General features: G+C 35.4%; 1 protein-coding gene across 2 annotated transcripts in view; it reads right to left on the bottom strand.

Moving 5' to 3' along the window:
• LOC143255739 (potassium voltage-gated channel protein Shab-like) overlaps window positions 1-16,015 on the bottom strand; it is a 146,967-nt gene that overhangs the window by 30,054 nt on the left and 100,898 nt on the right. For both annotated transcript variants that reach the window (XM_076511894.1, XM_076511895.1), the window contains one exon: window positions 8,010-8,300. In XM_076511894.1, coding sequence (XP_076368009.1) covers window positions 8,010-8,300 — 291 coding nt within the window. The remainder of the gene's footprint in view (window positions 1-8,009; window positions 8,301-16,015) is intronic.

Below are 16,015 nucleotides of genomic sequence, written 5' to 3'. Positions count from 1 at the left end.
CAGTGTATGCCTGGAACAGCAGATTATTTTATCAACATCATTTTACGTTTCGACTTGTCATAACGGTTTTTACTGATACTGTTGGGTGTAATGTTACACTTGTGTAAAATATACCCCTCTTCAGGCACTACTCTTAGTCAGGTAAGGCGCATGTGCGTGATTTTGGTTCTATTTTTGATTCAATTGTAACCCCAAAAATGTTTTAAAGTGAAACTTAAGTGAACTTATGCCATTTTTTTCCCTATTAACTTAGTATTAAGATGTTATGGTAACACGTGTATAGGTAGGTGGGAGAGAGACAAACTGTATTAATTTAAATACACTCTCACCACTGCTGACATAACTAAGTGGATAAGGACCGCGACTCTCTGAATCGACCATACTTGCTCTTTCAGCCGTTGGAGCATTATGAAGTTACGGTTAATCCTACTATTCGTTGGTAAAAGCGTAGCCCAAGAGTAAGTGGTGGGTGGTTTTGACTAGCTACTCTCTAGTTTATCACTTCAAAATTAGGGACGGTTAGTACACATTTGTCTTCAGTATGCTTAGAACATTTTGAATTTTCTATTGTCACCTGAACTAAACATGTGAATGCAATTACTGCTGGAACACGACAGGTTAGACGTTCAGTGCAAATACGAGGAAACTGGAGTGTTGGAGCAGAGACTCCTGGCTTGGAGTACAGGGGTGCTGCATATCTGTTGGTTTCATTAACGTGTTTCAGCACAGGAATAACAACCGAATACACAGCTTCCATCGTATACAGGGTTTACGGTTTTCTTTCAGCGCCACACCGCTACAAAAATGCGATTTAGTGTCAGAAAGAAAACTAAGAAGTATGATATATTCAGATTCGATCCTTCAAACTTCAGGTGTCGCTTCTGACATCAGAATACCTGTGGTTAAAGGCTATCAACACAATTTACTTCTTAATTGTTTTTCTCCTTGCCAATAAGTGGATAACGAATTAGCTAAGGTTAGGGTCAACAAAATCAGTGAAGGGTTTGTTTATTTTTTGTCTGTTTTTTTCCTATTAGAAATCTATATTTTGCCAGATGAATTATTACTGTTTTTTATAACTTTGAAAGATCAGCTACAAAATGAAATAATAATAACAAAAAACGATTGTCTGTGATCTTTTCTAGACATGTGTCACTTTATGATTCTAAGGGTTAAAGTACCTATTCATTCTGTTGCTTATTTATCGGTCGTCTGTCTTCTATATGTATAGTTAAATACATGATCAGAAACATTGTTAGTTGATTTTAAGAGGTCTAAAGATAATTTTGTTTACAATTTATCTGAAAGCAAAATAAAAACCTCAACACCTGTGCACTATACTAGTAATTTTAATATTTTTGTTTAGAAGTTCTGGTTTAAAATAAATAACTGTCATAATCGCTGGCGTTATTTAGCAAGCGTTGTCCTCGGATTAACATGTGGGTTACTTGTTCATTTTAGATTTTTAGCACAAAGCTACACTGAGATTATCTGCTCATAGCCATACTTGTGTTTTTATGTGTTTGTTGTTTTCTTATAGCAAAGTCACATCGGACTATCTGCTGAGCCTAGTGAGGGGAATCGAACACCTGATTTCAGCTTTGTAAATCGGTAGACTTACCACTGTAAAAGTGGGAGGCATTTTTATCTGATAGACTAAAAGAAAGGCAGATATCAAACAATGTTTATTTCCATGTATGACTAAATAGTAAGATTTGACAGTCACTTTTATAGCGTACCAACCTGTGGAGTGATTTTCTGAGACACGGGGAACGAGCGATGGACCATCGAATTCGCAGTGCAGGTACGTTATCACCAGGCTACATTCGACCCTTAAATATGTCAATTATTTTCCTTTCACTAAACGTTATTTTCGTTATTCTGTTCTGCAGACGTACTAGGCAGACAAGTACTAAAATTACGTACTATTTAAAAGAATACCTGTACTGGAACCATCAATTTTTGAATATTTAGAACAATAATAACCAGTAATAACATCCCAACTGAAACGAAAGATATCTTTAATAATTAACCAATTGAAATATCTCTATACTATTAAAAACTTTTTTGTTTTGTATCAATTGTTTTGAAATACACTCCGTGTTTTAACACCTACACATATAGTTTTATCTATGGGTGAACCATCGTTTTGACTCGGTGGTGATCTAACGAAGATTCTTTCATTCTACTCAGTTGTTTTTTTTTTTATGATAGTTTCTTGAGAACCAGCTGACGCTAGCTACCTACATCTCGATAACTGGTTACTAGGTGGGTATGTTACCATATGTTTTTACCTCCATATTATAGTGTATTTTAATGTGTGGATCCGGTTGCCAGTTACATCCAACATTTCGTACGCCTCGAAGACTAAATAAATATAACATCACAGCTGTAAAATTCAGATGGATAAACGACTGTAATTATGCATCTTATTGTTTATTGAATAATTTTCACAAAATGAACTATGTTTGTTCTATTTTCGTACTGCTACATATTTACAAAACTGTTTTTATTTTAGAATAAGCGAGGGCAGCAGCTGATATGTTGGTTACATAAAGGAGATAAGACAAAACTAATAGGATTTTTGTTAATTGCTATCCCTGAAACTAATAAATGGAATGGGTTGTCGAAGAAGCATTAATGCTATCCAGTCAAATGTCCTTACAAATCATAGGGCATACCATATATAGCCTACACATATTTACATACAAAGCAGAGTTGTCCATCTATTGGCTTGACGTCACAAGTGTTGGTTGGAACTGGCTGAACCTATTTTCATGATGTTTAGAATACGAATTCAAGTGAACTTCAAAGATCGAAGGTAAATTCACAAGCAATTAGAGGAACGGTTTTAGATGAGCAGTCATTTTAATTGTTACTATCTGAAATCTACGTCAAACGAAAACGACTTTTAAGGCTGCCAGTAATCACTGGATCGGAATGTCGAATATCGCGCACGCATACCGTCCCGCCAGCCATGTGGAACTAACGGAATAAATTACACAAGAAATGCAGGTAATTTTCAAATATGTTCAGATTTCGTCTCTTTCATTCGATGCATTCGTTATTATTCGGCTCTCTTAATGGCTGAAAAACATAGGCTTGCTAATTGTTACTTTAAAGTTTCCAAGTAAATACTTATTGTTTTAAAGCAATTTTGTAGTGCAACAGATGTGTATTCTTTTAGGCAACCACACAAACGTACTTGTTGAATTTTCTAACTTCATTAATACTGTATCTACCATCTGGGGAATAAAATGTTTGTTTGTATACTATCTGAAACACCAACTTACGATTCTCAGGTGTAGTTTTAATTAATCCAAATATGTATGTACACTTTGTGAACAAGTATACTTACTATAACCTAAAATGTATGTACACTTTGTGAACAAGTATACTTACTATAACCTAAAATGTATGTACACTTTGTGAACAAGTATACTTACTATAACCTTTAATGTATGTATACTTTGTGAACAAGTATATTTACTACAGCCTTTAAGGTTAAAAATTCTGCAAAAATTCGAATGAAAATCGACTCGACTTTACATACTTTCTTATCAGTAGCTTTTCGGATTTTCAGCGGTAAGTCTGAGGGTTTATAACGCTGAAGATCGGATTTTGATACCCGCGGTGGGCACAGCACAAATTGCTCATTGTGTAGCTTTGTGTTTAACGACAAACAACTAAACTGTATCGGAAGTTTAAAGGTTGTATGACAAGCGCTTAATTAATTTTCTACGAAAAATATTTTAACAGTGTTGCAAAAAACAGCAAAATAACTAAATAATTCATGTAATATTGCCCTAGGAAGTTTGTTTTGGTATTCAACGAGGTAAGTCATCTGTAACTCTTAAAAAAAAAAAGCTTTTAATTAGAATATAACATCAGTAAAATTATACACCATTTTGTTTTATCATAGCGGCATTAGTTTGTTGCGACCCGTGTAACATTTTGAAAAAAACAACAACAAACAGTTTTATTTTAGTTTTCATATCTTATGTTGTCAAAAATTTCAAACAAAGTAACATATGGTAGTTTTATGAATATAATTCAAAATTTCTTGACTCACGAAACCTGAAAAGAATAGAATAATGTGAGGCCTGGCCTGATGGTTAGTGTGGTTGACTCACAATTTGAGGGATACAGAATAGAAACCCTTCATGGAACATACCTGCTCTTTAAGGTGTGAGAACATTATAATGTTATTATCAATCCCACTATTCGTTGATAAAGAGTTGGTAGTGGAAGCTTTTATATTGACTAGTGATCGTCCTTCTAGTCTGTTACTTCAAAATTAAGAACGGCTAGCACAGATAACCTTGGAATAGATTCTCGCGAAAATTCAACAAACAAATACAGCACCCTTGTGGCATGGCGCGTAATGACATTTATCATATACATTATCTTCAAGCAGCTTTGGGTGTAATTAGTTTCAACATCACAGTTTTAATGTTCTCGATTTTCATACAAAACTGCGATCAGTAACGAGTATTTTCCTAAGTTGCTAAATGAACGCCATCTTGGAACTGTAAAATATTTAAAATAACTTTTTCTTTTAAAAACTAGCAAGTAAACTTTCTTTGAAGTTAAACATTGAAGACTAACGAATCATGACTCTAACTAAATTTCATGATTAATATTATTTCATAAAACTTAAATCTCCTGTAAACATAAAGAATATGAATATCTTCTCCTTGATGACGAGAAACCTATTTTGAATAAAAATTTATCTCAGAACAGCTGGTATGGGTATTGACACTTTTATTGATAACAAGAGAGCAACGTTTCGACCTAAAGATGACCTAGGAAGGTTGAAATGTTCTGCTTTGCTTATCAATAACAGTGTTAATACTCATACCAGTCATTCTGAGATATAGGGATATCTTCTAATATTCGATCGTTATGAAGGGGCCCGGCATGGCCAGATGGTTAGGGCGTTTGACTCACAATCTGAGAGTCGAGGATTTGAATTCCAGTCCCACCAAACATGCTCGCCCCCTCAGCCGTGGTGGCGCTATAATGTGATGATGAATCCCATTATTCTTTGTAAAAGAGTAGCCCAAGCATTGGAGGTTGTTGGTGATGACTAGCTGCCTTCCTCCTGGTCTGGGCTATCTGCTCTCGTGTAACAAACAAACGTGATTATGGAAGTTAGAGTAAGCATGCGATTATGATATTATTTTTAACAATGCTTCCACGGGTCAGGTACCCAGGATTTGGGCTGTATGGCAGACATTAATATATAACATCATTCTGAAATGAGCTAAAACTCTATTTTTTTGCATTTCCAAGTTGAAATTTCGCTGATTTAGTGATACTATCACAGGTTTTTGACTTCCATAGTACACAATAGTAAACATTAAACATAACGCTGGTAAAATTATATTGAATTTAGTTTTCTCTGTCGTGTGGTATTGTGCTGTCGACTCACCTACCTGGCTTCTTGGTTAAAATCAAGCATAGTTTGTGTGTTCTTTGTTTTCAGAGTAGGTACCCAGTCCTTCACCTTGGCATCAGTGGAATAATTCTCATCATCTTGATCAATGGTACTCTACTGCTTTCAGTGCAGCTCGCTTAAAGTAATGCTGGATAGATCATACTGTAGGTTCTAGTTGAAACCTAGACTTCAATCGAAGAATCAAACTGTTCAAAAGCTTGTTCTACAAGCTTCAATCTCTTTTAACTTCTTTGAATGCCATCGACTGACAAGCAGTGCAAGTACAACTTTTCTCTGAACACATTTCTTTGGCAGAAATTGTTACAAATCTTTGGCAAATTAAAATAGTTTTATATCATTATATTTCTTTAGAATGTCGTTTCCAATCACGTTCATAAGGCCATCTAGGAATAACGTGGTGCAAAAAATCTTCAATACAGTCATGCAGAATGCTAGCAGTCGACTGTTCTTGTCAAGGGAACAGAAACTTGATGTCTTCCGAGCTTATTTATTTAGAAAGTTTGATGTCACTCTAGGTTAACTAACGAATAACTACTGAATTGAATATATGCCATTCTCAAAGAAGGAAGGACTGATTACGTTGTTCCATTGGAGTACTACAACAACGCGTTCTTTCACACCTGAGATTTTGGATGACCTGTACCACTTCTTTGGCGTCACGAAATCCAAAGAGTTTTCAGAAATATCGTTAGACATTTCATCTACATTGACATCGAGATCATTTCCCAAAATTACAAAACATATGCAGTTTTCACTTACAAACCATTTTTTTCTTTTCATGTATAAACATTGCTTTATAAATACAAAATCAATACACTTACAGAATGGTGATAGTATGTCGATATTTGCTTTGAGGCCAGCCGTGGATCAGGTTTTTACAAAGGGTACGACAATCGCCTGCTTTTTGTCCGATCAGATTTCGGTACAAGTGTTAGCCAATAAATAAACGATCCGGAATGACTTGAAAAATTATGTTCTGCAAAATCTTGGGTGTCTGTCACGTGGAAACATTAACGCATTTTAAAACACGCACATTTGATATTATAAATGACATAAAGGTTCAGAAATGATTATGTGTCAATACCCTTTATTCATTCGAGAAACAAACTCAATATTTTACAGTTTATCTTGTACTGCAATCTTCTATTTATGGAGCAAAGTAATCAATAATCTTCCAGAAAGAAAAACTCAAATTATTTTAAAAAGTCTTAGACTCGTAGCAGATTGTAGTCAAATAATAATAACAACTGTTAAAATAGATGTGGATTTAAGAGTTACAGGGCTAGACGTTGCTTAGAGTTGAATATGCTTCGCACCGTCAGATCTAAGTCCATTGGTGAGTCTGTGGTAACTTTTTGGACTTAAAATGTTAAAAATTCGATGTTCAACTACCAACGATCGAAAGATCGCATATAGCCCATTGTATTTAGAATAAGCAATTAGATATGAATGAATTATAAGAATGACAGCCATTCCCATTATTCACTTCTAATCTTGACAAAGCGTTTGCAGTAACGTACCACTGGCCACTTTGAACACTTGTTCAAAATTAGGGATAGTTCATTTTAGACCGTTACAACCTTGAATGAAACGTGACAACTAGTATCATGAAAAGTTATTAAACACAGAACATACGTAAAATACTTCAATGAAATCATGAACTGTTATAGAACAAACAATGTCTCTGTTAAGAGACCTATAGATTGAGAATACCAAATACAAATAGAACTGAGAGACAACAGATCGGAACGAAAATTAATAAACCTTTAAAAAAGTATTGAATGTTTTTCACTACTTGAATTGTATATATTGAACTATATGGTTGTGTGTTATTCTTTCTTCATTTCAGGAAAAAAATCTATTAATCTGCAAAACATCTAGATGATGAAGTATGTTTTTTACATTACTTGTTTCATCAAGAGGCCACAAATAAAATAAACAAAACAAATAAAAAAGAAACACGTTTACAAGAATGAAAAAAGAAACGAATGTTTGTTTATTTAGTACTTGAAAATAAAATATTTAAACTTAGTTAACAACTCAGCCGTAAATCTATAGGCTTACGACGCTGAAACTCGGTTTTCGATACCAGTGGTTGGCAGTGCCGAGATAGTCTATTGTGTAGCTTTGAAATTAAGAATAATCAAGCCAAACTAAAGGCGGCCCAGCAAAACCAGGTGGTTAAGGCGCTCGACTCGAGATCTGAAGGTCGCTGGTTCAAATCCCTGTCACATCGAACATGTTCCCCCTTTCAGCCATGGGGGAATTATCACGCTACGGTCAGTCCCAATATTGGTTAGTAAAAGAGTGACCCAAGAATTGGCGGTGGGTGATGACGACCAGCTGCTTTCCCTCTAGTCTTACACTGCTAAATTAGGGACGGCCAGCGCAGATAACCCTCGTGTAGCTTTGCGCGAAATTCAAAAACAAAGAAACCAAACTAAAGATACAATGACACTTTGATATTTTTGGTACGTTTACAACGTCTAATTGAGATATTATTATTTCGAAACCATAACCTCATAAGGAGACATCATACTGAACTTACCGGCGATGAATACTCAGGCTGGTATTTGCTAGCAGTAGTGCTGAGAGGATTTAGCACTGAGCCCTCGGGGATTTCACGAGTGGCTCCCGCTGGAGCCCCATCACCTTTGGTGGTTGAGAAATCTAGCAGGTTATTAGGTGTGGGGTTCATAACCTCGAGGGGTAGGGACTGAATTTGCGAGTTCTTGCGACGACTAAGAAGCCCTCCGTGCATGCTACGATCATAGTTTTTATAGCAGCCCGTTCCTGTGTTAATTCGTTGAGATTCCTCTCCTATACTAGTGGCGTCAACCTAGAGATGAGATGCAGTAACATATTACGTTATTTTACACAGAACTTACGTAACGCAACTAAAATATAAAATACTTCAAGAAGTTCAAGAACTGTGAAACTGGCAGAACATATGGATCCGAAACTTTGAACAAGTGCTATAGTTACATAAGCTTTAAAATGTCGGAGATAAAATCTCTAAATTATTTCAGGAGTCCTAAAGAAGAGTTTATTTCAGTTTACGTTCAGATTATATTTACAAAATTAGGCACTGGATATTATAGAGCGATGTATGTTAACCCTAATCCAAAACAAACTATCGCATCTAACGAAGATATTCGTCACAGACAGTAGTCCATTGTAGAAAGACGAAAATATGGCAAAACATTTAAAGCTACAACAAGATGAACAGTTCGCACATCAAAGCTTTGAATTAATAATAATCTGTAATATAAAGCTCTAAATGAATCGCTTTTCCAATTAATAAGGCAAAACTTTAAATTTCCTTGTTTTCGCTCCTTTTTTGTTTAATCTTCATCGCAAAAGTATTTGGCGTTTTATACACGATCTTATTGAAAATGTTAGTGTGCAGTACTACCTTTAATACTCTGAGAACAATGCAAAATAATCTCTTTGACTCAAAAATGTATTTTATCATTACGTCCAAAATTAGGGAATAAACCGAAAGCACTTCCTCTTCCAGTGGTGCAGAAACAATGTGACAAAATATATGAAGTATTTCAGGAAGATCAAGAGAGCTTAATTTGTACAAATACCAAAGAATAGATAGTCATAAACATGTTTAATTAAATCCAACTGTAACACTCCATTACTAAACCACAAAAAGGTTTGGTTTGTTTGGAATTTCCCGCAAAGCTACAGGAGGGTTATCTGCGCCAGCCGTCCGTAATTTAGCAGTATAAGATTAGAGGGAAAGCAGTTAGTCATCACCACCCACCGCCAACTCTTGGGCTACTCTTTTACCAACGAATAGTGGGATCGACCGTAACATTATAACGTCCCCACGGCTGAAAGGGCGAGCATGTTTGTCGCGATGGAGATTCGAACCCGCCAGAAAAGGAAACGACATGTTTATCTAGAATAGAGAATAATACACATAAGACCAATCATTTTCACATAGACCTACTTTAGGGGCTACATATGGTTCACAAATCTGAATGTCCTATTAGATCTATTGTTTTTAAAATAAGTTGTTTTAATTATAAACTGTACAACTTTTTGTGTTTAATTTTAACTAATTTTACTTTTTCAGTTGCACAGTGAAATACATGTTTGTTTTTGGAAACGTTAGAAACTTTTGGTTTGATTAAGATATGTATTTAGCCAGTTTAGAATCTGAATATATGCTCACTAACCTTTTCCTAGATAAAACTTTAACCTTTGTATTAACTCTGTTTCTAAAGACAAGAATGTGTTAACGGATTACGTGAGCAATCTTTCAGACAACTCTTGATGGCGAGAAACCCATTGAAATAAAATATATCTCAGAACGGCTGGTATGGTATTAACACTTTTATTGATAAGCAGAGAACAAAACTACCTACAAACAAATAAGTGGTCTAAGTATGGGAAATCCCGTACCACCAGTTCTACCCAACATTTTATGATACAGATCGAATGAATATCAAGCGATCAATTCAGCCTTACACCCACCATTACAGTGGTACGGATACGTTGATGTTACAATTGCTGGATTCATATCTACAGAACACATACCCAGATTTTTCAATCACGTTAACTCGATACACCCCCAAATTAAGGTCACCTGTGAACAGGAAAAAAAACAAACCCTAACCAAATAGCGTTTCTTAACCTTAAGATCACTAGAATTGATATGCAATTCAAAACATAAATCCACAGAAAAATCACTGAATTATACATTCCCTCGGACTCAGCAGATGCAAAAACCCCAAAAAACTCAACATATTAAGAAACTAAATAAACACAGCCACAAAACTATGTTCACCCGAAAAAAGTAACAATGAAATTAATAAAATAAAACAATACTTCATCAACATCAACAAATTTCCTAAAAAACTGATGAAAAAATTATACGCACACACCTAGACCAACACCAAACAAACAACAATAAATCCCAAGATACAACAAACTACAAAGCCTTATCCTGCTGTATACCATATATTCCTGATATCAGCGAAAAAATAACCAATATTTGGAGAAAAACTTATAACAAAACACAACATTACAGTAAACACCAAATTTATTCAAAAACTAGGTACAAAACTAAGGTCCGTACTATGAAAAAACTACACTGACAAGTTTTGTTTGTTTTTGAATTTCGCACAAAGCTACTCGAGGGCTATCTCTGTTAGCCGTCCCTAATTTAACAGTGTAAGACTAGAGGGAAGGCAGCTAGTCATCACCACCCACCGCCAACTCTTGGGCTACTCTTTTACCAATGAATAGTGGGATTGACTGTAACATTATAACGCCCCTACGGTTGAAAGGGCGAGCATGTTTGGCGCGACGGGGATGCGAACCCGCGACCCTCAGATTACGAGTCGCACGCCTTAACACGCTTGGCCATACACTGACAAACACAACACCAACATAATTTATAAAGTGCAATGCAACAGCTGTCATGATTTCTATATTGGAGAAACAAGTAGAAAAATGGAAACTAGATTCAAAAAACAAAACAACACCTTCACACATTTTTGAACACTGCAAGCCAAATAAACACAACATAATCATAGAAATCACCCAGATACTAAGTAGGAAAACAAATACAAACAAGCGCAAAATCAAAGAAGCCTTAATTATATAGCAACTAAAACCAAAATTAAGCCAATATATAAAGGAACACCTTTATACCTAGGCTAATTAATAACCTAACATCCAACTGCAACGCCCCCTACAATCCCGTTTCCGTATATACTCTCATCCCTAAGACATGTGTCCGGCAACGGTCACTTGCAAACTCTCTTTTTAAACCTGGAAATGACCAAGAAAGGTCGAAACGTTGTTCTTTCCTTATCAATAAAAGTGTTAATACCCATACCAGCCGTTCTGAGATACGTTTTCAGACAACTAACGGAATTTGCCACGAATATCACTATATTTCAGTTTAATGGTGAGGAGATTAGTGGAGCCAGTACGGTGGCTAGCTTAGCGTATATAGTGGCTAATCTTTTATTGAAAATATTTGGCTGATGGATTGCCTTACTGAGTTCAAACCGCTTACGTACAATTGCTGTGTTGGTTATATATTTGTAATACTCAAAAGTGTTGATCAATTCGCGAAATTTATAGAATATTTGACTTCTAAACATGTTAACATTAAGTTCAATCGTGAACGCCAACTTTATTCTGTTTTGTCTTTTCTTGACACGTTTGCAACAAACAAGGTTGTTTTCATGTTGTTTGTTACCAGTATCTCACCCATGCCAAACTGTACATTAAGTTTAGAGTTTTGTTTCAATTCATTTCAAACAAAGCCTAGTGAAACGTCTTACATTCCCTTGCACACCGAATCATTAATTTCTGCGAACTTTAACAGCAAAGATTACTCAGGTTAAAATTAGTTTTAAAACTCCTTTCTGAACAACGTTAGACATTCTACCATCAATACAAACGTTCAAAAACTACATCCGTCTGGGTCACTGAACATTGAATGATTTCAAGTACTGATCTCTCTTCTACAGTGTGAATTTTTTATAGCAAAACCACATCGGGCTATCTGCTGAGTCCACCGAGGGGAATCGAACCCGTGATTTTAGTGTTGTGAATCCATAGACTTCCGGTCACACTCAAGAATCTTGAATAAAAAATTAAATGCCATTAAGTCAAATTTAAATTAGCTTATTTCACGTGTTTTCCTATTAAGCAGCAGAATTCTACAGTTGAAAGGTCGAATTGGGATTTTTTTAACAGTCACGTGTCATTAACGAATTTTGCTACCCAACGTGTGGGGGCACTTAAATCGGCTCGGCTGTCAGTAAACTGAAGGTCATTTTAAAGATCACTTTAATCTTAGGTTTAAACATAGTTAAAGTATTTTTAGACAGGCAGTGAGTGAATTTTATGTGTTCCCACCCCACACTATGTTCAAATTATCAGTAAAACCGAAACAAAACTATGTTACTGGTGAAAGAATCTCTTCTAATTATTACAAAGAAGCCGAAATGAAAGAATCAGCAAAGCGCAATCTAAGTAATTGTATTTTATTTAAATTTTCACGTTTTACTATGTTTCTGAGAAGGGACAGTAAACTGGCCGAAAGCTAGTGTGATTTATAGGTGTTTAGATCTTTTGTTTTGAGCACAGCCATTCCTAATTTCGAACTAGTTAACTAGATTTGTTTGTTTTGAATTTCGCGCAAAGCTACACGAGGGCAATCTGCGTTAGCCGTCCCTAATTTAGCAGTGTAAGACTAGAGGGAAGGCAGCTAATCATCACCACCCATCACCAACTCTTGAGCTACTCTTTTACCAACGAATAGAGGGATTGACTGTAACATTATAACGCCCCCACGGCTGAAAGGGTGAGCATGTTTGGTGCGACAGGGATTCGAACCCGCAACCCTCAGATTACGAGTCGAACGCCTTAACCCACCTGGCCATGCCGGGCCGTAAGACTAGAGGAAAGGCAACTAGTCATCACCACCCACCGCTAATTTTGGGCCACTCTTTACCAACGAATAGTGGGATTGATCGTAACATTATAATGTCCCCACGGCTGAAAGGGTGAGCATGTTTGGTGCGACAGGGATTCGAACCCGCAACCCTCAGATTACGAGTCGAACGCCTTAACCCACCTGGCCATGCCGGGCCGTAAGACTAGAGGAAAGGCAACTAGTCATCACCACCCACCGCTAATTTTTGGGCCACTCTTTTACCAACGAATAGTGGGATTGATCGTAACATTATAATGTCCCTACGGCTGAAAGGAAAAACAAGTTTGGTGTGACGGGGATTCGAACCTGCGACCCTCAAAGAGAAAGCAGCTAGTCAATAGCATCCACCATGAACTCTTTGGTTAATCCTATGTGGTCAAATAGTCCTTTTCATAGCGTAAGCACGGCCTCAATGTGCGCAACTTTTTCGCAACGAATCGTGATCTACGGATCCTCGGATTCACAGTATGGAGAAGCTAACTGCTAGACCACACCTCATCTTTGTTAACTTGATCTGGAGCTTTATCTTATTGTCTGAGGAATCATTTAAGTTATCAACCAAACCACAGCATATTTATAAGTTCAAAACGTCGAAATGTGTGGTATTATCCGAGGCTTAAGATTTATAAGGCTTTTTATTTCTAAATTGTGCCAAACGAATGAAGTTTTGAGTTTTGTTTGTGAACTAAACGTATGTAAAGGTTTTATTCTGCTCGAAACTCTATAATCATATTTATTATTTTTACTATAATACTTTTATACGTCTTTGCATTAATTCGTACATTTTTCAGCCATATACAAAACAATACGTTTGACTAAAAATTACCACATTCTGATCATAAACGTGTTAAACTAAATTTCAATCACTTAAAAGCGCTGATTTTATGGATTTTTAAATATTTACTAAAAAGATAATAAAAATGCCTGTTTTAGAAAACCCATATAATGTTTTTAAAAGAATTGAAATAAACGTCATTTTATGTTATTTTTGACATTAATAGTAATCGCAATAAAACCAAAAAGATGTAGATTAAATTTCAATTAGTGGATATAAATTAATGAAATATTTTTATATCGACGCATGAGTGTGTTACAACTCATGGTAAATCACAATAACAACATCTGTGCTTTGAGTGTCAGAGTTTCCATTTATTACAATACAATGTAACACTGAAAATTGGTAGAGTAAAAACAGAGGTACTAAAAGAGTGGATTTTGACATACATCAAATGTATTATTTCAACTTTCTTAACTAATATAACGTTTGAAAATGTTCCAATTAAGGGTTTGTTATCAGTCAATAACACAAAATACGGTGAAGGTGAAAGTAGGTGGATAATATATTTTCTGAGACATTATTTTCCGTATTTGAATTAGGGACATAGAGTCTCTCTAATGGTACACTGGAAACATGATATTGATTATAATACTAATTATGTTTAACATTCATCAAGAAACCTAATGAACTGAATAATTTATTCAAAAATACAGTAACTGCAATTTTTACAGCAAGCAAGTTCTCATATTACTGATTAAATGTTTTACTGCAACTTGCCGGATGTCGACTCGATACTGTTGGCCGAAAGTTATACTAATTCAGATCAGAAACAGCATGCTAGGAAACGTGGTTGTTATTTTATTTTGGAATTAATTATTATATTTAATGTCTTGCGATCTTTTTTGAGTCTAAAAGTAAGTTTGTGTCCTTTTAACACAACTTGTGAATAAACGTATATTTGTGTTTATGTTTCAAGCTCTTCTATCCTTGGCTGACCAAACACAAATAGGAAACTTGTTATCAAGCAGAAATGTCAATATATTACCAAAACACATATAAGTTTTCACATGTGGATAAAACAAAATACTCGAAACCATTCTGATTCTTTCTCTTCATCAGTATGCTCTATAGGTTTCATAGCGTCAAACATCACTCTTAAGGATGTAATTTTACAGATAATTTATGACAAAACGTTAAAATATCATTTTAGGCCCGGCATGGCCTAGCGCGTAAGGCGTGCGACTCGTAATCCGAGGGTCGCGGGTTCGCGCCCGCGTCGCGGTAAACATGCTCGCCCTCCCAGCCGTGGGGGTGTATAATGTGACGGTCAATCCCACTATTCGTTGGTAGAAGAGTAGCCCAAGAGTTGGCGGTGGGTGGTGATGACTAGCTGCCTTCCCTCTAGTCTTACACTGCTAAATTAGGGACGGCTAGCACAGATAGCCCTCGAGTAGCTTTGTGCGAAATTCCAAAACAAACAAACAAACAAATATCATTTTTCAATGAAACTTATTTACTTGAATTAAATGTGTACATATTTCTAAATGTACAAATATAAAATACAATGTTTGTGTCCCGGTAAGATTGAATGCTGATACTTTTGAAAACCGCATATCGATACTTGGGTTGAACATAAAACAAATAGCCCACAGTCTTCCTTCGTACTTAACAACAAACAAACAATCCTTATATGAATTACATATATTAAAATATACTTATAGACGAATTATTTTAATCTTATAAAATAAATTTCCATTCTTTTGCATTGCTTTATTATCTTTCTGTCGATTAAAACTATATTTTAAGTACAATTTATCCTGTTGTTATCGATAAGCAGCTTATTTCCATAATCCTTAAGAATTTAATACGAATTTACGCTATTTATATATATTTATATTTATATATATATTTGTGAGATTCCCATTGTGAACTGTCGTGGGATGTGAAATCAGATTTATTGGAAATTATCCTTCCTATTAAGTCCTAGAATTCGAAGTTATCCAACTTTTATGAACATACCAAATGTCAGAAGTATTTGTTAACTTGACGTTGAACCTATATATATACAAATAAAATACCAATTCAGAATTAACCTGATTAGGAGCAAAGAAACTGATTTCTGAAGAAAAAACAAAACATTACTTATCGGTGAAGTATGGTGAAGTACAAAAACGATGCTACGAAATGTATTAAAACAATAGAATGAGAAATGTCCAGAATTATATTATATCATTATATATGAAACACGTAAAGAACAGCTGCTACTGATTAATCTTAAACCGCATTTGCTACAGTAGAATAT

The sequence above is a fragment of the Tachypleus tridentatus genome, chromosome 7, assembly GCF_004210375.1.
Source record: "Tachypleus tridentatus isolate NWPU-2018 chromosome 7, ASM421037v1, whole genome shotgun sequence".
In the NCBI taxonomy this organism is placed as follows: Eukaryota; Metazoa; Arthropoda; class Merostomata; order Xiphosura; family Limulidae; genus Tachypleus; species Tachypleus tridentatus.
The sequence above is the reverse complement of the archived record's forward strand: the minus strand, read 5'-3'. Positions and strand labels throughout refer to the sequence as shown.